Source organism: Paramormyrops kingsleyae, chromosome 9, assembly GCF_048594095.1.
Source record: "Paramormyrops kingsleyae isolate MSU_618 chromosome 9, PKINGS_0.4, whole genome shotgun sequence".
In the NCBI taxonomy this organism is placed as follows: domain Eukaryota; kingdom Metazoa; phylum Chordata; class Actinopteri; order Osteoglossiformes; family Mormyridae; genus Paramormyrops; species Paramormyrops kingsleyae.
Genome location: NC_132805.1, coordinates 24334443 through 24358281, shown reverse-complemented (window position 1 = coordinate 24358281; position 23839 = coordinate 24334443). Strand labels below are relative to the sequence as shown.

Genomic DNA, 23839 nt, shown 5'->3' with positions numbered 1-23839 from the left:
TCAACAAGTTCGAAAAAAAAAATACCAAGAACTCGATCTGAATCTCAGAAGTCGAACCGTGAACGCCGACCTAAGAACGCGGGGAAATGTCTCTCAGGGGGAACTAACGGTAAAAAATGTTACGCACAGCATTTGTTTTCTTACTTTACAAATCACTGTTTTGATAAATGTGCTTAGTACAGGGGTGATTCAAGAAGTTGAATCAGGTGTGTTAAACGAGCGGAAACCCAAAAATGTGCAGGGCTCCTGATACCTGTGGCTTAGTATATGCTCTTCTTGTTTTATCCTGTTCATATTGTGTTTAAATGCTAAATAAAAACCATATTTAGGTGTAATTTTTTGGGGCCAGAAACCAATTAATTGGCTTTCCATTATTTCTTATGGGGCAAATTCGATCAGGACTCGAACTTTTAAGGACTCGAACCCGAGTTCTGAATGGATTAAGTTCAAGTTCAAAGGTACCACTGTGTATAGATTTGTGTATTGTGTATATTTATATACATTTGTGTTCTATGTATATTTTGTATACATTAAGGCTTATGTATTTTTTGCTTCCCATGTGGGTGGTGGGAACTTTTGTCTTGTGAGGGACTTCCGAAATTCCAGTTATCGGAATATCGCCATCGTACAACATGCAAGCTAAGCTAAGCAGAGAACGTGTTTTTCTTTTGGCAGTTTAAGTTCATGTAAATGATTTAAGCACCCTCCGCTAAAGGGACAAGCTCTTACGTTGGTTTCGTTTTCTTGTAATTTCTTTTAAATAACCACCAATTAAGTCTTTCTGGAGGGGAATGCTACACACCATATCCTTGTGTATTATACCTTGATTCATGTATTTCAAAGCAATTAAACTGAACTTTCATGAGAATTACCTATTATAGTTAAGGTAGGTACTGTATATGGTGCTGTTAAAAAGTCAGAAAATAGAGGTATGCCATTATAAGGAAGTGAACAATGGGAGTGGGGCAGAAAAAAATTCGGTAGATAACTTTAGCTTTTGATTAAGATTCTCATATCATTATTCTGATGAGCAATGCATTAAGAATGCATGTGAAATATTTCACCAATGCAGTCAACTTGATGCTACAAATTCTTGTATAGGTCATCAATATGGTTGGGTATTGCCAAATAGCCCATGATACAATACTCATCATGATACCAGTGTCACCATTCAGTGCATCACAATATTACCATTATACCCTGATATGTAACACTCAAATAACGGAACTACTGAAATATAAAACCCAAATTTAGTTTAAGGCTGTTGAACACTTCATCTCCCAGTTGCAAAAACTATGCATTTCTTTGTAAGCACACATTACTATTCTTAAAACAGCAAATATGGGGGGAAAAAAAACATATAGAATGAACATTTAATTTATACCTTCAAAACAGTAGTAGACACTTCAGTGATTTAGTAGACTTTTTCATTGCAGTGCACTTAGCATAGGCTGCATTAAAATTGTGTTTATCAACACGTTGAAAAAATGTAAAAATAAAACATTTAATTCTATGGCTGGTGTTAAATGGTAAATTCATAAATTGATACAAAAATTGGGACAAACTGAATCTCGATTTCATGATTAATTACAGCACTTGATACAACTTTAGTCATTAACCTGTTGGTCTTCCTGATACACTGGGGATTTTACATTTTAATCAAACACAAACCACTAACACATATTTTCCTGTTTTCCATGGGAGGTTGTCTAGCATAATGGTTCTTTTAAAACTTTCAATTTCTGCTGCCCAATTACTAACGATAGTGCTCCAACGGTTGTGTTACATTCTTCCATATTTTAGGATACTTACTACTGTGAAATATGTAACACAATGTACTTAAAGGATGGTTGATTACGTTTAATTTGCAACAAGAGAGGCAAAATCACAATGACAAAGAAAATTACACTGAAATTACCCAATGAACATTTAAAATCCAGCTCAAAAAAGAAATAAAAGCACAATGTTTATTAATCTCCTATAGAGATGCCAAGTAATATGAGATGTACTTTTTCATTTATGGCTGAAGACAACAAAAAAACTGAAAAATTAAATGTATGGTAGCAAACACCTAGGCTAAAGCTATACAAACATGAGACAAATATCACATAACTATATGAATTTACAGAATTTGCATCTAGATTTAAACCCTAAATCCTAGTTAAGCAGTGGCACTATTTATGGATTAACTGGAATGAATATAAATGAAGCACTAGTAATTAATGAATTTCAGAATTTTCACATATCAGTATTCCTGAAACTGTACAATTTCCATGAGTACAAAAAAAGCACCTATATATTTTAAATTCATCATTACGATGTAAAATGTGATTGCTGAACTAGTTAAGTCAAGACATGCAATTTCAATTTCACTGAAAAATGTTAAAGAATGGTATAGGTTCACAACTACATGCTAGCTTCACAGCATTAAGGTGGCCACAAACTTCAAATTAAATTGACAGAATGAATGTCATTTTATCAATAGGCAAACATTTTTATTTGTTCTGATCTCACCCACTGTCCACGATCGGCTGACATAATGTGGGAGCGCAGGGTTAGACAACAGTTTTAATTATGCAGTTTCCAGCATGCTTTGCAGAACCATATACATAAATCATCTAAAGTAAAATTAAACCCTATAATGTTTGCAGTGGAATGCACATTTAGTTACTGTGTAACCGTGTGTTGTGTAAGTTGCTGGCTTTCCTGTCTGTGCTGGTAGTATTAGACCAATTTTTGTTAATGAAGACAGCAACTTCTATATTAAAAGAGAAATCATCTCCTTTATTAAAATGATTAATGTACTTGCCATAACACAGTTATTTGTACTCTGTATGTGGGTTTGCTGCATCAAAAACATTCTGTGCCCTCTAGGGTTATAACAAGACCAGGTGGCATTGACATTTTAAGTATTTAAGTAATAATATTGTTTTCACCAATGTTTGATTTTGTTTTGTCTGGATGTCGTTTGAACTGTGCAACCACTGCTCATGCATCATCATATTGGTAAAACAACATTGATTCTGTCGGCAGTATGCAGCCACCATTTACAAGTCACTACTGAGTCAAAAGTACAGATTCATCACAGCTTGAATGAACTTGATATTTTCTTGTTTGTAGTCTGAAACCTCCAGATGAACCACTCCTAACTTATTTTATTATACAGCCCCTCCTGAATTCTTGGTAAACATCAATCGGTGAACCTTTCTTTTGTGATTCTTAAGAGACTTCAGGCTAGGGTAGCTGCGCTGGCAGATGTGGCACCGAAAAGCCTGGGTGTGACTGTGGGTGATTAAATGTTTCTGGAGCTCCTTGTTACTACTGAAGCTGTGTGTGCATACTGGACAGACGACTGGTTTGCTGGAAGGCTTGGATGCACAGTAGTGCATGTGGAGCTTAAGCCTGGAACAAGTGAGAAATTCCACACCACAGCTGGGGCATAGAAATTTATTCCCCATGATACCATCAGCCTTGCATCGATTCTTATTCAGGTGCCGGACCAATGAGCTGTGCTGGCTGAAAGACTGCTGACACTTTGGACAAACTGAGCGTTTGTGTGTGTGGAGGTGGGCCTCATAACTCATCCAAGAGTGGAGGTTCTTCCCGCATGTAGGACAAATGTAAGACTCTTGGGCATGCATCTGAAGGTGCTCAAACAGCTGACGAGAGCTAGTGAAAACTGATCCACATTCACAAGTCACTTTTCTTGGCAAAACTGCTGGTAATGACATAATTCCCCAAGAGTCTCCCGAAGAAAGATTATCACCTGTTCTATTGACCTGAACCCCCAAAGATGGTGTGAGGATCAACATCCTTTCCTGGTTTGTTGGTTCCTGGAATGATCCTTGATGATGACTTGGCAAAATTATTCTCTTGGATTTTCCAGTATTTTGATCACTGTGACTGTCAATATCTTCTGTACTTCTGTTTATCGGAATACATTTCTTCTTATGTAGATTGAGAACATATCTGCGGCTGAAGCTCTTCCCACAACCGAGACATTCAAACCTTTTCTTGATTTCCAGATGTGACTTGGCTTTTATTGACAGTGGGTTCTGAATATGTTGCAGCATTCCTCTGCTGGGCAAATGACTTTGGTCAACTTCAGATGTCTGGATTGGATGATTCAGCTGACTGGATGTGAATGGAAGACCATCTCCTAGACCAGGCTTCCGGAAAACAAACTCCTCTTTATTATTACTGTGTTCTGCCTCAACTAGAACATCAATGTCCGATTCATCAATTGGCATAGTCCAGCGTCTTTTCTCTTCCTCTGCCTCTATATTTTTCACCTCGCCTTCTGTTTCAACTTGTCTCATATGCTTTGAAACTGAATACTCCTGTGTGGAAGCAGCCCAGCCTTCCAACTTTGTTTCTTGCAGTTCTGCTGAGTTGTGTCTAACTGATTTTGAAGTAAACGGCATGAAACTTTTAGGTGAGCCTGGCCAGATATCTAAGTTTATTCCTGGGTTCTTTGCAAGCATGCCGAGAGAAACCTCTGGGCCTCTTGAAGAGTTAGACTCAGTCATCTCCGTTTTGATTAGACTAGTGGCTTCAGTGCCTACAGAAACATTCTTTTGCATGGGCGACTCTCCTATTCCAACCACATTTTCAATGTCTATTCTTACATTTCCTTTCGCCATATGGACTTTGTCCTTTGGGAGACTGTTATCCACATGCTGATGGGAAAACAAATGACATTTGTGCTTTTTTAGATTATACAGGCGTGTGTAACTATGTTGGCACATGTGACATGAAAAAAGCCTTTTCTGCAGCTGTTTCTCAGAATTGCTCTCCATGGTGCCTTTTTGGCCATGAACTGCCACATTTCCTGAAGAGAGGGGCATTACATCACCTACAGAGAATGGATCCTGCAGAATCCCTGTAGGCTCCGGTTCACATAGATGGTGGATCTGCATACAGGTTTTGCTAATGAGAAGTCGTTTGCAATGACGACAGCCCCTAATTTTTTCTTTCTTGTGTGTAGCATGATGAAATATGAGACTATCTATGTCATGGAAAATCCTCCGGCAGAGTCCACACTGATGTCTACCTTCTTGGCCATTTTCACTGACCCCAACTAACTTTCGACGCGTCTCAAGTGCCACCACAGGTAGAAAAACCTTAGTCAAACTAACAGTATTACCAGCCAATTGCTGCTTCTTTTTAGTCCCAGATTTACATAGTAATCTTCGTAACTGACTAATTGATGATCCCTCTATAGATTCAGAGGCTGTCACTGATGGTGTTCCCACTGGTTTTGGTATTTCTTCTTTGTTAGCACTCAAGGCTGCCTGGGCTGGTGGCAATCTTTCCATGAAAGCAGACACCAGCATTTTCTTTAGTGGTTTTACATCCTGTTGATCATTTTGCAGCACCGCATCACTATGAATGGGACTGACTGAGTCTGAGACAGAAGTCACATCTGCAACACTTCTGTGTGTTAAGTCATCTTTTAGAGCTGTAATGGTTGGTGCCAAAAGTAATTCAGGTGAGTTGGAAACAGGAATGCGTGCAACTTGCTTTACAGAAGGCATGTTGTTTAACTCTGCAACAGGTGAGGGAGCATGACTAAAAATCTCCTTATTGCTTACTTCAGAGTCTTCAGTGGCTGACTGTGAGATTTGGGGGCTAGGTGGATGGACATGTGAGGATAGAATGGAATGAGAAGTAAGATTAAAGCTCTCACTACAAGATGCATGCATAGGGTCTGAATGGCTGGGGCTGTTTACGCTCTCTCCTACTGCTTTCTCCTCCTTTATTGCCAGGGGCTCCTGTACATCCATCTGTGTTTTGTGTAACTGTTTATGTTCAAGCATGACATTGAAATCTTGGAACTTATTCCCACACCCACAGATGTAAATGGAGGAAGAGGCAGAGATAGGCGGGGCACTGCAATGATGCTTGTCCAAAAGATCCTTGTTGGAAAACATGCTTCTACAATTGTTGCAGGAAACTTGGAGAGCAGGTGGTGCTTGATTCCCATCAGGTGAGTTGGTGTTATTTGCATGAGATGCCTGGTGCACGAGTAAAGAGGACAGTCCCGGAAAGGTGGCTGAACATGCCATACAGCGATATGTCCTTGACGGCAGAGAGCCATTATCTCCAGTTTCATGAATTCCCAGCATCTGAAGAGATCAGAAATACAGACTCTGGGGAACCTGATGTGCGGTGGGATTCAATCTCTCCCTATAAACTCCACAATTAAAGATCAACAGAGAAAAACATTAACATGTTAGCTTTAACCAGGAAGTATTAAAAACTAGTTACATAGATCTCAACACAATTTTTTTATATATTGTTCACCAACACATTTAACTTAACAGAGCAATATGTCAAGCTTGTTATATAAACCATCTAATACTTTGTTATTCAACAGAATTTAATATGGTCAGTTTATATTTTATCACGTCCATCTTCAATAACCACTTATCTTGCAAAGGATCAAAGTGAGTATATAGCCTATCCTAGGATGCACAGGGCAAAAAGAATATAAAACATCCTGGACAGAGTGCCAGTCCATCACAGGACACTTGGAGAAAAACAGGCTCTGAACAATTCATGCACATTTTTTTCACCTAGCTACATGTTATTGTACTGGAAATCTTACTCATTGTGGAACCAAAATATTACCGATTTAGGCAATGCACTGCTTTATGATCATTTTCTTAATATTATTGCATTAATGTATAGCATGATACAAGCTAGAAGCAGAATCGGGAATCACGTGAGTGACACCACAGCACAGGGTGCTAATACGCCGCCTTCAAAACCCCAATATAGTCACGCCCTACCTTTATAACATGACAATATTACGTACATTAAATGCCAGACGTGATAAAATATAAACTAACCATATTAAATTCTGTTGAAATGCGCAGGTCAAGACAATTATATTGCATATATGAATGAATGCAAATACATGTAACTACAAAACGAAAAAGGTATAGTGTATTTTCAGAGAATCCCGCATGCCTCTATGGAAGGTATTGGGTCTCATTAACATGCTAAAATTACTTAATGAGAAAACGAAACATTTAATGGTTTATCTGTATAAATCTCTGCCTTTCGTCAACAAGCGATATTGCACAGCCTTCGTTATGCTAGCTGGCTAGCGATCATATCTTTCTGTAATATATCGAGGTACTTCGTTCAAATTCATTTAAATTGCAACATCAACGACCTTAATAATAAACAATAACTTTTTATATTCAACCACGATTTTTAAATGACCAACCTTTTCTTATTAGTAGTCTTTATGCAAGTCTGATGCGTTCCGCTTTAAATCTACTACAATGGTATTTGAACGATGAATCCACAGGAGGGACAACAAGAAGAAGAAAAGCAACGTACGTTAACTACGTTTAAGAAGAGCTGCTGGTGTTTCTTTTTCGACTGAATTGGTAGTGGATCCAAAGAACCCTTCTAAGAATATAACCGGGTATAAACTGCAGTTCTGCATGAACTTAGGGAATTGCTCGTGCATCCTTTTCCCACGGAAGCACAACACACCCCCTACTGGTGGGAGGACTATTGACCTTTCCACGTGCGCTTTCGGTCCGTGTACAGGATGTAGCGTACATTTCGTCATTATAAAGGCTGGTTCATACTACTCCGCACAAGTGCAAGACTCGCGCATCCACTCTGCATATTCGGACACGGAAACGTTCATATTCCTCCGGTCAATCCACGTACTTTGCACATGCGCACAACGTGTTGTATTTATGTTTTTATTAAGAATAGGGTTGCTAACTTTGGTCAGCTGGATGGCGTGAGATTTTCAGTTCGAGACAAGTCTGCGCACACACACACATTTACGCATGAGTTTTGTCACCTTGTAAATATTCTGTAGGGTTTGCAAACTACCCCAACGCTCGTCAAAAGCTTCCATGTTGATATTTAAAGTTGACGCTAGCGAGAAGTGTGAACCAGCCTTTAAGCCATGCCACACAGTGAATAAAGGGTGGTTCAGACTTCTTCGCACGCGTACTAGCGTTTATGACGCGTTTGACGTCATCGCGCGGCTCCGTGGACGAACGCCTGCTGTACTCCAAATGGGCTCTTGGTCGTCAGTTTCCGCGTTCGTACATCGCCTTTGTAAATCCTTCTCCAAAACACCAACGAGTATATTAGGGAAGGGCTTTAAGATCTTACATCCACGGATACGAAGGGGAGTCTTTATTCTTTCAACTTTGTAGCTGGAGTTAGCTATAGCTTACGCTAATAAACTTTAATCCCGGAAAGTAATAGTGTATGCATGTGCTAATGAAGTATCTATGAATATCCGCAGTCATTCTAGTGGAGAATGTCTAACTTAATATGTTCAATATGTGCTTAGCATATTGTGTTAATCTATGTTTGCTATTCTTAGTGTCAAACAGAATCGTGGCAACAGGAGAGGTTGCTGTATGGGATTTTTGCTTCAGATTAAAGAAGAAGCACGACAAACCTCATAATATAAAAGTAGGGCAGCACTGGTGATTTGTCAGAGTTCGAGTTCAACTGTTCAATGTAACTGTTCAGATTTGTGTTACATTTGAAAACTATGGCCACGTTCATTGTATGTTCAAATGGGACCGTGATTACTGTTTTCATGTGATGAACCCATTTCTACTGAGCGATTGTTCAAACTTTATTACATTTGCGCAGAAATACATCGTGAAATGTTGCAGTAAATAATATGAAACGTGCATTGATAACTATTGTAAAATGTAACAATAAATTATGTGAAATGTTAGCATAAGTATGTTAAGAAAAAAATCTTCCTGTTTTAATTATTTTTTGCTGGTTTTAGTTAGTTATGTGTTTGTTTTAATGAAACTGCATATGGACGTGGTGGTGCAGTGGTTACAGCTATTGCCTCACACCTGTAGGACCTCTGTTCAAGTCAAGGTTCCATGTGTATGTAGTTCGTTTGTTCCTGTGTCGTAGTGAGGTTTGTGCCGGTGTTCCGGGCAATTTCCCCTGTCTATCAGGGAATAATGTTTCTCCTAATATTTAGGCAAATATGTATGTGAGATGTCTGAAAATCACTCGGGTACATTATTACATGTGAATACAGTAGATCGTCACGCATAATATAGTCTTATATAAGCAATACTATACCGTTTTCATCAAGAAATATCTCTATCCAGCGAATTAAATACTTTTATTTTATAAAAACGAAAAACATCGAAAAGGCATGTGATGTTTTAAAATGTATGGCTTCTTAAAAAGACATGAAAATAACAGCGAAAAGGCATGTGATGTTTTAAAATATATGGCTTGTTTACCTCAAGAGCTTCTTAAAAAGACATGAAAACAACAGCGAAACCGTGTACAAATCAGCGCGCGACAGGGGAAACATAGGGAAACTGAATTGCCCGGAACACCTGCACTCCGGTTTCCTGGCCAATCCAAAACCATGCTGCGGTCAATTGGATTTGCTGAATTGCCCATATGAGTGTGTTGACACTTAAAACTCGATTATATCTTGAAGATATTGTGCACTTAGCGATCAACAGTGTTGGTGGTATTGTTTTTATAACTTGTGAAACACAAGTTATTCATTCCTTGCGCTGATAGTTCCTCAAACAGGAAGCAAGTCAATCGTATTTCGCGCATGCGGATATGACGTCACCGCGTTATGTGCAAAGAGCCTATTTGTTTACGCACAGCTCTGGAGACACTGCGCATGATCGATTCATTAACGTCCACTTTAAATTTTGTAGCTAGCTTCCCGTCAGCCCTGGAAGCGGTTGCAAATTCAAATATAAACAAAGACTACAAGATCGGTAAGAGGAACTGTTTCTTGAACACCTAACAAATAACCTGAAAACCGTTTATGACTGTTCCTACATCCTTTTAAGGTAGGCGATGTGCGAGCAGGTACAGTAAGCGTATGTTGTACGTGGATATCTTTGTTTTTTTTTTTTTTGTTTGTTTTTTTTTTTTTTTTTTTTTTTACGTTGATCACCATTAGACGTACATGTAAAAACGCCTGGTGAAAGTCTTTCGAGGAAGGTTCTCCGCCCCCTGTCGTATTTTATGTTTACCTATGGTGTTAAATTTAGTTTGTTTTTATGTCTGTGTTAGTTCTTTGGATAGAAATAAATACTTGTGGCGTATTTTTTAACAGCGATTTGGACAGTTAGCCCGCCACGGAGATAACAAAGTTGATCATCTATTTATGTTCTGTTTGAAAAGGTGAAGCATTACAGTGACTGGTTGGTGGTTAGAAATTATTAGAGTGTGATCGTGTTTTTAAAACATAGATACTAAATGTGTTTAAAATATATATTCACACACAGGGAATTTGTCTCCAGTTGTCAGTGACTTGCATATATACAGTTCATACATACACAGATTAAAAAAAAGACTGTTCTCATACAGTCTGGTTGATATATGCAACGTGCATTTGTGGTTAATGAATGTACAAAACCTGCAAAGGTGCATGTCATTGCAAGAAATGTTGGAATAATATAATGTGTGAAATAAAATAAGTCCAAGATTAAAAACAGATGGGAAAACGTTTTTCAAAATTATACCAAAATTTATCATATGTTGACTAGAAAATATACATGTGTATTTATGCATTTTAACCAAAAATACTTGTATTCATAGACTGCCAGAAAGAAATCCAGCAAGCAGTAGGTTCAGAGACGTTCCGCAATGGAGCAACCAATTAAACATGTTGTGGAAGAAGTACAGGTGACTCTGCCCCATGAAATTCCCCAGACCCCCAAGCGGGGCCGGGGCAGACCATCAGGACCTGTTCACATGAAGCCTAAACAAGTTAATGCAGGAAAGCGTGGGAGGCCACGGAAAGAGGCAGGCCCTCCTCCTTCAGTAAAATCTCTTGACCAAAATCAAGATCAAACCCTTAAGGTGGGTAAAGAGTCAACCCCCAGAACTCCACGGAAGCAAGGTCGGCCTCCAAAAATTAACAAAGACCCAGTTCCTATTAAAACATCAGGAATAGTTCGGAAAAGAGGTAGACCTTCCAAGGTGAACAAAGATTTAGGATTGCTCCCAGGTCCTGGGTCAGAGAGTAAACAAGGTGTCTCCAGTAATTCTATTAGAAGAAGGGGGAGGCCAAGAAAAACACCACTCTCACCAGAAGGGGAGGAGAAGAGGAGAAAAATGAAAAACAAACCAAAGGGGCCCAGGGTATGGAAGCCGTTAGGACGACCGCGCATTTACCCTCGCGTGGAGCCCCCAGTGCCATCCTCTCCTGCAGAGCCGAAAGGCAGAGGTCGGCCTCGCAAGACAAAATCAAATAAAGGTGCACATTTCTGCAAGACCAGACAATTATGTAGTGCCGACGAGCCACCTGCCTTACCTGTCAGTAATCTTTCTCGTAAGAGAGGTCGACCATCAAACTCTAGCAAGGCCAAAACTAGCAAGGAAGAAGTTCTGTCCTCCACTAAACCTGAGAGGAAAGCAGAGCAAGACATGGGAAGCCCACCTGGTACTAAGCGCTCTCGTCGTTCTAGTGGCAAAGAGTCTACACAAGAACCTCCTCCAGCTCCTTCGCTCAACAAAAGAGAAAGGAGGGATAGAAAGACAGAGGTGACGAAAACTTTTGAGGCAGGGGGGAGCTTTTCTGCTGTCAGCCAGCACAGAAGTCCAACCAGATCTCAACATATAATAACCAGTACTGACACAACTGTTTCAGACCAAAAGGAAGATGATGATGAAGGGAGCCCAATGCTTGCCAATGAACGTTCAAGCGCACCCTGCCAGACGGTGAAGAAGACAACACAGGGAGTCTCCGTAGTGGAGGAAAGTGTTGGCAAGAAGGGGGATGCTGGACGGAAGGTGGCCGTGCCCAAAAAAGCAAAAGTGACAAAGGGAAGCAGAATTGTGAAGTCTGATCAGAAGACCCCACGGGGAAAACAGGCACAGAAAAACATAAGTAGTATTTTGTAGACAGTTCAATGAATATGTTTTAAGTTTTGACTAAATTCCATTTTATGTTTTTACAGTTTATTGATTAACCAGTTCATCCTTTTCTGCTATTGTCTGTGAAAGACTGCATTAAGTAGTCTTGATTTTTTTTTTTAAATATACATTTACAGAAAGTTCTCCATTTAAAAAAGATTTCATACAAGTCAAACGTAATGCATTTTTATTTACACTAGTAAAAATCTGGATCTGTTTAAATCCGTTTCAGAGTATTTTTAACTTTCGCATTGCAGATCTTTACTGGACCTGTCATTAATTATCCCATAATATTCAAAATTAAGTGATTTTCATGTTTTATTTCTGTATCTTTAAGGAAGACAGATGCTCACCAGGATCATGCAATGAAGGAACTGTAGTGTAAAATGGTTACACAATGTCCATCTTGAATGACTAGCTTGTTGGCTTAGCTGTTATTGACTAAGGCTTTTTTCTACTGCATATTAACTCCTTAGTTAGATGGTCTTTTACTAACCTATTAAAAGTCCTGTTGGTGTAAAGGTAAAGCATGTAACTAGAGAATACCAGTACCTGCTCACTAGGAAGTAATAGATATTTCAAAACTGGCAAGTGTTGTACTAAATGTACTTTTTTGTTACTTTTAAGTGTACTGAAACTGAATACTTTAAGAATACCCAAGACTAATGATGCACAAATGTTAAGTGAACATTTTTGCATACTAAGTAATTCAAATAAGAATGAAAATCTGATGCAGTTGCAATGGTGATGCCCTGTAACTTGACATCTCTGAAATTCAAATTCAGTGTTTAAAATTCTGCAGGTGTACATGGTTTTCTATTATTCACATTCTACATTCAATAACATGCTGGACCAAGGAGTTGGTGAAATACAGTCCCTTGCAGAAGTAATAGAATCCCTATGGTATTTATTCTTAGAAATTAGAATCTGTACATGCATTTGTAAAATTAGCTCATCTGAATACTACAAATCATCTATGAAGTTTTAACATTCTATTTTCAAAGTCTATTACCTTTGTTTAAATAATTTTGCAAAGCAAAATGGATTTTTCAATAGCAATTTCAAATATGGTGCACTATTAAACAAGTTCAACAGTTTCCTGTTTTAGTTTATATGTTTTGATGGGACTACAATTTGATGTTGGTCACATTTTTTCTCTTATGTTGACTAACATTTTTGCCAGTACTGAATTCTCTCTTTTCCAGTAAGGTAAAATGATTTATTTCAAATTGCCTTTCTCACTGAGCTGATATTAACATTTACATATGCTCCCATTGTTAAATTTGTATGTGAACTGCAACCTCAGCATTTTAGAATGACCCTTTAAAACCAAAGCATTAACAAAGGCTGTGGCATGCATAGCTTTCATAATGTCCTTACAAAGCACATGTTGTGAGAAAGTATATTGAGGAATTAGATATCTGTCATAATGCTGATTTAAGTGTACAATAAATTGGTTGCATCTGACTGTATTAGAGCTGTATAATGGATCCACATTTTTTAAATGTAAAGGTGAATCATCATTTGGCTGTAACATGGCCCTTTATGATACATTTTTACGCCTGTAAATGTTATGGATATGGCAATGTATAAGCATAATATACTGTAATATTTTAATAAAGGCAGATGGACGAAGAAAGAAACCGAAGTATTGCTTGTGGGAATGTTTTTGTCACTTTTTATGTAATAATCAGATATTTTGAAGAAATGCCAAGAGCGTGCATATGAATTTAGTCAATGTTGCTTAACCAGTTGCAAGATTAATTAAAAACGAGGGGAACATTTATAATTGTTTATTTAGTTCAGTACATAGTTATCCTAAGTTTTGGAAGAGATGATGTAGGATGATTTAAAATTTATTTGTATTATACTGCAACAAATAGACACCACCACATCAGAAAGCCATAAAAATATTTTGTATAATTGGAAAATCACTTTAGTTCTTTTAGTTAAAAAGAACCATATTAATTTAAATGTTAGCTGAAGTGGAGTATATTTATATAAAACTATATAGAAACAGATGATAAATTTGGTGGTATTATAGCTCATTAAATAATACTTAATTTCTCTTGAAAAGTGATTGAATTAAAAGCAATTGCCTAATGTATACCTGCATGTCTTTAGTATGTGACAGAGTAAACCAATAAAATTGTGAAAAGAAATGATTTGTTGTTTACTTTACAAATATATGCTAAAATATTATTGACAGATTTGTCAGCACCCCTTGCATGCTAGTCATGTTTCAAACTAAATGTTTAGTATCACAGGTGCCTTCAAGCTTTTCATCAGCTATTCAGCCTATTTAAAGGGGAAGAACATGCTACTGAGTTGTTTGGTATCATTGTGTGCACCACACTGAACATGGACTAGCAAAAGAAAAGGAGAGAGGGCTATCTGAAGAGAGCAGAAAGACTATAGATAGCCATGTTAAAGGTAAAAGCCATAAAACCATCTCCAAACAGCTTCATGTTCCTGTGACCACAGTTGCCAGTGTTATTAAAAAGCATAAGGTTGATCGGAAGGATTGTGCGGAGGGTAGAAAAAGATCCAAGCAAACCAACCAAAACTATTCAAGCTGAACTCCAAGGTCAAAGTATGTCACATTCTGATTCCACCATCTGTCGCATGTTGAACAATAATAGGCTCCATGGAAGAAGACCCATTATCCAATCGTTTAATGACCCAAAACATACAGTTAAAAGCACTCAAGAATGGCTGAGGAAAAAAACATTGGACTATTCTTAAATGACCCTCCATGAGCCCAGATCTTAATCCTATTGAACATCTATGGAAAGATCTGAAAATTGCAATGTGGAAATGCCACCCTTCCAACCTGTGATAGCTTGAACAGTTTGTTCAGGAGTACTGGGCCAAACTACCCATTGGCAAATACAGATGTTTCATTGTGAAGTACAGAGATCACTTGTTGGCAGTGATTGCTGCAAAAGGTGGTTCCACAAAATATAAAAATTGAGTGCCATCTTTTTTGTCTGTGCCATTTTCATTTGTTAAATTACAGTATATAAAATATTCAACTAAATTGATCATCAAAAGCAACGTCTGATTTGTGTTAAATATGGAATAAACAATAAGGGATGCCATTAAACTTTAGTTATTTCAGAGATGTGGTTTATTTTCCCATTGGCCACTTTACTAGGTACACATGTTGAATGCAACTGAACAATGAATTGAAACAAATATCTAATCAGCTGATCATATGTCAGCAGCACAATGTATGAAATCATACAGATAGAAGTTAGGAGCTTCAGTTAATGTTCACATCAAACACCAGAATGGGGAAGAAAGGTAATTTTAGTGACTTTGAACGTGGCATGGTTGCTGGTGCCAGACAGGCTGGAATGGGAATTTCAGAAACTGCTAATCTATTTGAATTTTCATGCACAACCATCTGTAGGGTTTATAGAGAATGGGACAGAAAAGTGCATAGCAGTGCTCTATCTGAAAATGCCTTGTTGATGGCAGAGATCAGAATAGAATGGCCATACTGGTTCAAGCTGTTAGAAAGGCAACAGTAACTCAAATAACCAGTCATTACAACCATGCTATGCAGAAGAGCATCTCTGAATGCACAAAATGTTGAACCTTGAAGCAGATGGGCTACTGCTGCAGCAGAAGACCACACCACGTGCCACTCCTGTCAGCTAAGAACAGGAAACTGGATACAGAGGGCACAGGCTCTCCAAAACAAGAAAATGGAAGATCGGATGACATTGCCTGGTCAGATGAGTCTTGATTTCTGCTGCGACATTTAGATGGTAGGGTCAGAATTTGGCATAAGCAACATGAAAGCATGGATCCATCCTGCCTTGTATCAACAATTCAGGCTGCTGGTGATGGTGTAATGGTGTGGGGGATATTTTCTTGCCACACTCTGGGCCCCGTAGTACCAATTCAACATCGTTTAAATGCCACAACCTACCTGAGTATTGTTGCCGACCATCCCTTTATGACCATAGTGTGCCCAGCTTCTAATGGCTACTTCCAGCAAAATAATACACCATGTTGCAAAACTCATAAGATCTCATGCTGGTTTCTTGAAAATAACAAAGAGTTGACTGTACTGAAATGGTCAACATAGTCAACAGATCTCAATCCAATAGAGCACCTATGGGATATGTGGTGGAATGGGCAATTCACATCATGAAGGTGCAACTGACAAATCTGCAGCAAGTGTGTGATGCTATCATGTCATCATGAACTGAAGTCTCTGCAGAATATTTCAAGCACCTTTCTGAATCTATACCACAAAGAATTAAGACAGTTCTGAAGGCAAAAGGGGGATCTAACCCAGAACTAGCAAGGTGGCCAGTGAATGTACACTCACCTAAAGGATTATTAGGAACACCATACTAATACGGTGTTTGACCCCCTTTCGCATTCAGAACTGCCTTAATTCTAGGTGGCATTGATTCAACAAGGTGCTGAAAGCATTCTTTAGAAATGTTGGCCCATATTGATAGGATAGCATCTTGCAGTTGATGGAGATTTGTGGGATGCACATCCAGGGCACGAAGCTCCCGTTCCACCACATCCCAAAGATGCTCTATTGGGTTGAAATCTGCTGACTGTGGGGGCCATTTTAGTACAGTGAACTCATTGTCATGTTCAAGAAACCAATTTGAAATGATTCGAGCTTTGTGACATGGTGCATTATCCTGCTGGAAGTAGCCATCAGAGGATGGGTACATGGTGGTCATAATGGGATGGACATGGTCAGAAACAATGCTCAGGTAGGCCGTGGCATTTAAACGATGCCCAATTGGCACTAAGGGGCCTAAAGTGTGCCAAGAAAACATCCCCCACACCATTACACCACCACCACCAGCCTGCACAGTGGTAACAAGGCATGATGGATCCATGTTCTCATTCTGTTTACGCCAAATTCTGACTCTACCATTTGAATGTCTCAACAGAAATCGAGACTCATCAGACCAGGCAACATTTTTCCAGTCTTCAACTGTCCAATTTTGGTGAGCTCGTGCAAATTGTAGCCTCTTTTTCCTATTTGTAGTGGAGATGAGTGGTACCCGGTGGGGTCTTCTGCTGTTGTAGCCCATCTGCCTCAAGGTTGTGCGTGTTGTGGCTTCACAAATGCTTTGCTGCATACCTCGGTTGTAACGAGTGGTTATTTCAGTCAAAGTTGCTCTTCTATCAGCTTGAATCAGTCAGCCCATTCTCCTCTGACCTCTAGCATCAACAAGGCATTTTCGCCCACAGGACTGCCGCATACTGGATGTTTTTCCCTTTGCACACCATTCTTTGTAAACCCTAGAAATGGTTGTGCGTGAAAATCCCAGTAACTGAGCAGATTGTGAAATACTCAGACCGGCCCGTCTGGCACCAACAACCATGCCACGCTCAAAATTGCTTAAATCACCTTTCTTTCCCATTCTGACATTCAGTTTGGAGATTGTCTTGACCAGGACCACACCCCTAAATGCATTGAAGCAACTGCCATGTGATTGGTTGATTAGATAATTGCATTAATGAGAAATTGAACAGGTGTTCCTAATAATCCTTTAGGTGAGTGTATATTAAAACAATATTTAATGTCTAGTGATTTAATTTGAAACAAAGTGTGGGAAAACATATTTAACTAGGCAAATTGGTTGGGGAAAGATTAAAATTATATTCTTTAATGTAACTATCTCATTCCAGTCGTTAAGCATTTTAATGTTATTTTAAGCAGTGGTTTAAAATGTGAAATAAAACAATTAATGAAATGTGTCATGAATTATTTAAAATGTGAAATAAAAACATTAATTTCAAAGTCAAAGTAAACTTTATTATCTCTATTATATACATGTATATAGAGAGATGCCATATATAATTATTTCACTGTTTATTTAAATTTGGCACTTTTGGCACATCGTGAATTAATTTAATCTGTCAGTCATCAAAATAAATTGGAGGGACTAACAGCAATCTATGCAAGGCTGGTTGGCTGTGTCTTTAGAAACACGCTGGTTCTGCCAATCAGCTTGAGCCGAACAGCGATAGTTTGATGGCTCAGACTGACAGAAAAAATTAATTCATGATGTGCCGAAAGTGCCAAAATTAAATAAATAGTGAAATAATTATAGGACACTAAATTAATAAATAATGTTTTTATTTCACATTTTAAACAATTCATGACAATTTAATTAATGATGTTTTTATTTCCCATTTTAAATATTTTATTCATTTATTTAATTTTGGCACTCTTTGCCTTCCATAATATGGAGGCGAAAGAAATTTAATTTTTCAAAACCAATTCAAACTGCAGCTCAATTCAGGGGGCTGGTCCACAAAGCGAGCTAACCTCAAAAGCCAGGCTTATTTCGACAATCCCGGCTTAATTTTTCCAAATTCGGTTCCACAAACGAGGCTAACCTGAAGCTCCGCTTAGTTACTATGTCAACATATGCTCTTGGACAAGCCTGCTCCGTGGCAGGTTAGCTGTGAAGCTTATCTTAGCTTGATGAACATGATTGGACAAGCCATGTGATGTCACACATCACGACATTCTGCTGGCCTGGGATAATTCTGCTGCTATTCTCTCCCTCTCTCACTCTCTCTCTCCCTCTCTCACACACATCAAGCCTCCAATATAAAATTGTTACAGATTACATGCAGGCGATTGTAATTACTCAGAAAGTATAAAATGACAAGGAGTGCATTGAAGGCTTTTACATGAATAACCATGGCATGCCCGTTTATTCATAATCCAGTTGATGAGGGAGCGCGGCTCATTCATAGAGCTTTAAGGCAACAGGTTCCATAAGTACTTCGGCCCAGGATATATCTGTTGCATTTTCCGGATTATTTATACGAGGACTATAGATTTAGTAGACGCAGTATTACATATTTGTGTCAGTTATTGGAACCTTATATTTCCAAGAACACACGTCACTCTAAAGCCCTTACGGTTGCACAGTCTTTGTGTATCGCTTTGCATTACTTTGCCAGTGGTTCATTTCTGTACAGTGTGGGGGATGCTGAACATTTAAGCAAAGCTACAGTGTGCCATGAAATCAGGAAGGTTTATGTTGCATTAAAGTCCTTTTTAAATATATTCATTACCTTTCCTGGCCACCGAGGCATTCTTGGCATTAAGGAAACTTTCTTTGGAATTAATGGTGCTGAATCTTTAAACATCTAGTCATTTACAACACATAAATCATTACCTGATCAGTAACTGAATTTGTCAGGCTTTCCTAACGTCATTGGAGCCATTGACTGTACACACATGAGGATAAAGGCTCCAGCAGGTCCAACAGAGCCTGATTGCATAAACCGCAAATCATATCACAGTATTAATGTACAGGTAAGTACTGATAATACCTCACATTTTTATATAAGAGGTGAAAGTGTAGTCATCCAACAATATCAATGTATGTCATTACCATTTCCTAAAATGTTTCAGATGGTATGTACTGCTGAACATTTCATTTCAAACATTGTGGCAAAATGGCCAGGGTCGGTATATGATGCCAGAGCCTCAGACAAGGCAAGTCAACTAAAATTCACAAATATACTATAGTTTATTATACTACAGTCTAATGTGTCTATGTTCATTCTATTATAGGAATTTTTCCTGGTGTGCTGCTTTTACTTTAATTATAGGAATAACTGAAACATGGATGAGTGACAATGATGGTGATGAATATAATATGGATGGTTATACGTTGTGCCGTAGAGACCGGATAGGCAAGAAGGGAGGTGGTGTTGCAGTATACGCAAAAGAAAACTTGCAGGCAAGGGAACTTACTGATAAAAATAAAAATTCAGAAGCTGTATGGATAAAACTTGATGCTAAAGATTCAGATGACCTAATTGTCGGGGTTTGTTATACAGCACCTAATGTAGCTGTAGAGGAAAGCAGAATGTTATATGATGATATCAGGATTATGAGTAATAAAAATTATGTGGTGGTTATGGGTGATTTTAATTTACCTGGGATACAGTGGGACACAGTATCTGGCTCTTCTGTAAATGAACTTGAGATGGTGGAATTAGTACAGGATTGTTTTTTTACTCAGTTTGTTAATACACCTACCAGGGGAGAAGCCCTTCTTGATCTTGTTTTCTCTAATAACCAGGATAGGATTGGAAAATTAGAGGTTTTAGACCCATTGTACGGTAGTGATCATAACATGGTTAAATTTGAGGTTAATTTCAGTGTCCGAAGAGCAAAGTCGAAATTAAAAGTATACAATGTTAGGAAGGCTAACTTTAATGGAATGAGACGGAAATTAGAAACTGCAAACTGGACAGAGTTAAATAGCAAAACAGTTGAAGAGGCATGGGAATTTTTAAAAGCACATTGTTGCAAGTGCAAGAGGACTTCATACCTGTTTCCAGCAAAACTAAATCTAGGAAACGACAACCATGGTGGTTTACTAAGGAAATTAAGAATAAAGTCAGGAGGAAAAGGGCTCTGTTCCACAATTGGAAAATAACTAATGATTTCAAAATTAAGCAGGAGTATCTAAGTCTACAGGCAGAGTTAAAAAGTAACATTAGGCTATCCAAGAGGGATGTAGAAAGAAAAATTGCATTGGAGGCTAAGGATGACAGTAAAGGTTTCTTCCAATATTTTAACTCCAAGAGAGCTCTAAAAGCTGAAATCACTAATTTGCAGGATAGTAAGGGCCATATAATTGATAATGAAATTGATATAGTAAATGAGTTTAATGATTATTTTTCACGGGTGTTCACAGTAGAGAACACAAGTAACTTACCACCAATTAATACGAATACAGCATCGTCTATGACCAATATATGTATAACTGAGGTTGATGTGATACTAAGCCTAGCTAAACTCAAAATAAATAAATCGCAGGGCCCTGATGGCATCTTACCTATAGTCTTAAAAGAGATGAGGGATATTATTAGCCAACCTTTAACTTTAATATTCCAGAAATCGTTATCTGCGGGTGTGGTATCATCAGATTGGAAGCATGCTAATATAACACCCATATTCAAAAAAGGGGATAGAAGTAATCCAGCAAACTATAGGCCAATCAGTTTAACTAGCATTACTGGAAAAATAATGGAAGCTATAATTCAAGTGAAAATGGTAGATTACCAAGATGCAAATAACATTATAAAGGATAGCCAACATGGATTTAGGAGAGGTAGATCCTGCTTAACGAATCTACTTGAGTTCTTTGAGGAAGCTACAAGTGAAATTGATCACAAAAAGGCCTATGATGTGATTTACTTAGATTTCCAGAAGGCCTTTGATGTTGTCCCCCACAAACGGCTCTTGCTAAAGCTTAAAGTTGCAGGGATTTTAGGAACTGTGGCAGCTTGGATCGAAAACTGGCTAACTGACAGGAAGCAGCGAGTAGTGGGCCTCCGTTCATAGTGGGGTACCGCAGGGTTCAATTTTAGGACCACTATTGTTCCTAATTTACATTAATGATATTGACACAAATACATACAGTAAACTGGTTAAATTTGCAGACGACACCAAGGTGGGTGGTGTAGCAGATACTGATCTAGCAGCAGAGAGGCTTCAATGGGATCTGGATTTAATTAGCGAATGGGCTGATACTTGGCAGATGAAATTTAACACAGATAAATGTAAGGTAATCCATGCAGGGAACAGAAATATAAAGTACAGATATTTTATGGGTTCCACTGAAATAAAGGTCGCTGATTACGAGAAAGATCTCGGTATGTATGTTGATGCTTCCATGTCCCACTCTCGCCAGTGTGGGGAAGCAATAAAAAAGGCCAATAGAATGTTGGGTTATATCTCTAGGTGTGTGGAGTTTAAGTCAAGGGAGGTGATGTTACACTTATATAATTCCTTGGTAAGACCCCACCTAGAATACTGTGTGCAGGTTTGGTCACCATACCTCAAGAAGGACATTGCTGCCTTAGAAAAGGTGCAACGAAGAGCTACGAGAATGATTCCTGGTCTTAGAGGAATGTCTTATGAGGAGAGGTTAGCGAAACTGAACCTGTTTAGCCTTGAGCAAAGGAGACTAAGGGGGGATATGATTCAGGTCTATAAGATTCTAACGGGTCTGGATGCTGTTCAGCCAAATGACTATTTCAATATTAGTCTAAATACTAGAACTCGTGGCCATAAGTGGAAATTAGCGGGAGAACATTTTAAAACAAATTTGAGGAAGCACTTCTTTACACAGCGTGTAGTTAGAGTATGGAATAGTCTTCCTGCTAGTGTAGCGGAAGCTAAAACCACGGGTTCCTTTAAATCAGAGCTAGATAAGATTTTAACAACTCTGAGCTATTAGTTAAGTTCTCCCCAAACGAGCTTGATGGGCCGAATGGCCTCCTCTCGTTTGTAAATTTCTTATGTTCTTATGGTGACAGAGGGTACCCATGTCTACCCTTTCTTCTCACACCATATACAGATCCTGCAACACAAGCAAAGACATTTCAACCATGCCCATTGTAAGACAAGGGCGCGCATTGAAATGACATTTGGACAGTTAAAATCCAGGTTTAACTGCCTGCGGCATCTCAGAGTTACACCAGACAGAGCGTGTGACATTGTAGTAGCCTGTGCAGTTTTGTGGCAATACTGCAGCAGGAGCGTATGCCAATAATGATGCAGGATGAGCAATGGGAAGAGAGTCTAGCAGTGGAAGACCATATGGATGGTAGAGCTGAGAGAGATGTGTACACAAACATTTTGGTTGGTTCTGTTGTAAATTTCATTTATGTATTTTTTTTCCCCAAGAAAGGACAATTAGAGGCATTTCTTCATTTTTATTTAATCTTTCATATCCTGTTGGGGGAAGCATTTACGACAGTGAACACTGAATGTAGACATTAAAGTGATGTTAACCACTTACATCTCTCCAATTTATTAATTTCAAGCTTCAGTGTTTTTTTATTTTCAGTTGTGTATATTTGAGGTCTGCTTTTCGGACTTCTATTTCCTGGATCAAATACCTCTTGTAAATAGCACGGATATCTGTCTCATTAGAAGGAACAAATAAGAATTATTCATTCATTCTTATTAATTACATTAAACAGTTTATTACTTACCTTCTTCCTTTGACGGTCTTTGAGTACATGTGGGCTATGCTGATGAGGGCTGAGAGCATTGCCCACCTGGTTCTTCAGACTCCTGTACACAGCAAATACTGCATAGGTTTATAAGGAAGAGACAAATGTTATTCACTGCAAAACAGTTTCAAGTTCATACGGCTAGCATTCCTGAGCAAACAGAAACCGTTTCCTCATCCTCCTGTGGATGGCCCTGTGATCTGCAAAAAGGGAACATTTGTTGGTTATATTTACCATGGCCACAATGCAATCAAATTCAACTTTTTGTCACATACAAAGTACGACATGCAGTGGTACACTAACTGCTGTACAATGCCTGACCATAAGTATTAACGGTACAACTAAAAAGTAAAGCTATATCCATTAGAAGCAGGACTTAACTTACAGAATTAACTTAAGTGAACAAAAACCACAATACATGACAGAATTAGCAGCAGATGAAGGCATTGGACTTTAACATTAAATATAAAACCCACAGTTACTGCAGTGTATTAAAGTATGATTAAATACTCACAACAGATTCTAATGACCGTGGTTCAGGATCCAAGAGGGTCAAGACACCATCCACTACTGTAATGCATTAGAATATTTGTTTAAGACATTTAACAGAAGGCAAGGCAGAAAGGGGGAAACAGTAATGACCTACCTTTAACATAAGATTGCACATGACTGGAAGGAACAACGTCTGATGATGTTCCTCCCTCAATAATAGGCCGTGCACAGTTCTGTGCGAGGGCCATCACCTCGGCTGGGGTACAGGCTGCTGGAGGTGGGCCCCCACCGGTTGCAGCAGCCACAGCTCTTTTTGGTGGCTAAATTATACAATGCAATGTGGGCTTTAAATTAATTCTTTAAAAATGTAGTT

The 23839-nt window shown here is 38.5% G+C and overlaps 2 protein-coding genes across 8 annotated transcripts; one reads left to right on the top strand and one right to left on the bottom strand.

Annotated features, from left to right (window-relative positions):
• Positions 1 to 1845: 1845 nt before the first annotated feature.
• Positions 1846 to 7519, bottom strand: LOC111854852 (uncharacterized). Of its 4 annotated transcripts, none has more exons than XM_023833306.2 (2): positions 7238 to 7519; positions 1846 to 6196 (listed from the first exon to the last, which is right to left on the bottom strand). In XM_023833306.2, the coding sequence occupies exon 2, from the start codon at positions 6126 to 6128 to the stop codon at positions 3159 to 3161; it is 2970 nt and encodes a 989-aa protein (XP_023689074.1). In that variant the 5' UTR covers positions 6129 to 6196; positions 7238 to 7519; the 3' UTR covers positions 1846 to 3158. The 4 variants fall into 4 exon arrangements, with proteins under 4 accessions (XP_023689074.1, XP_023689073.1, XP_023689076.1 ...); XM_023833305.2 differs by having other exon boundaries at positions 1846 to 6189; XM_023833308.2 differs by having other exon boundaries at positions 7354 to 7519.
• Positions 7520 to 8027: 508 nt separating this feature from the next.
• On the top strand, positions 8028 to 13570 carry LOC111854857 (uncharacterized). 4 transcript variants are annotated; one of them, XM_023833319.2, is made up of 3 exons: positions 8028 to 9848; positions 10603 to 11550; positions 11657 to 11866. In XM_023833319.2, the coding sequence occupies exons 2-3, from the start codon at positions 10651 to 10653 to the stop codon at positions 11729 to 11731; spliced, it is 975 nt and encodes a 324-aa protein (XP_023689087.1). In that variant the 5' UTR covers positions 8028 to 9848; positions 10603 to 10650; the 3' UTR covers positions 11732 to 11866. The 4 variants fall into 4 exon arrangements, with proteins under 4 accessions (XP_023689087.1, XP_023689084.1, XP_023689083.1 ...); XM_023833316.2 differs by having other exon boundaries at positions 8031 to 9773; positions 10603 to 13570; XM_023833315.2 differs by having other exon boundaries at positions 8031 to 9848; positions 10603 to 13570.
• Positions 13571 to 23839: the final 10269 nt, after the last annotated feature.

Coding starts and splice junctions, on each gene's coding strand:
- LOC111854857 (XM_023833316.2), top strand. CDS start 10,651: ATGGAGCAACCAATTAAACATGTTGTGGAAGAAGTACAGGTGACTCTG.
- LOC111854852 (XM_023833306.2), bottom strand. CDS start 6,128: ATGCTGGGAATTCATGAAACTGGAGATAATGGCTCTCTGCCGTCAAGG.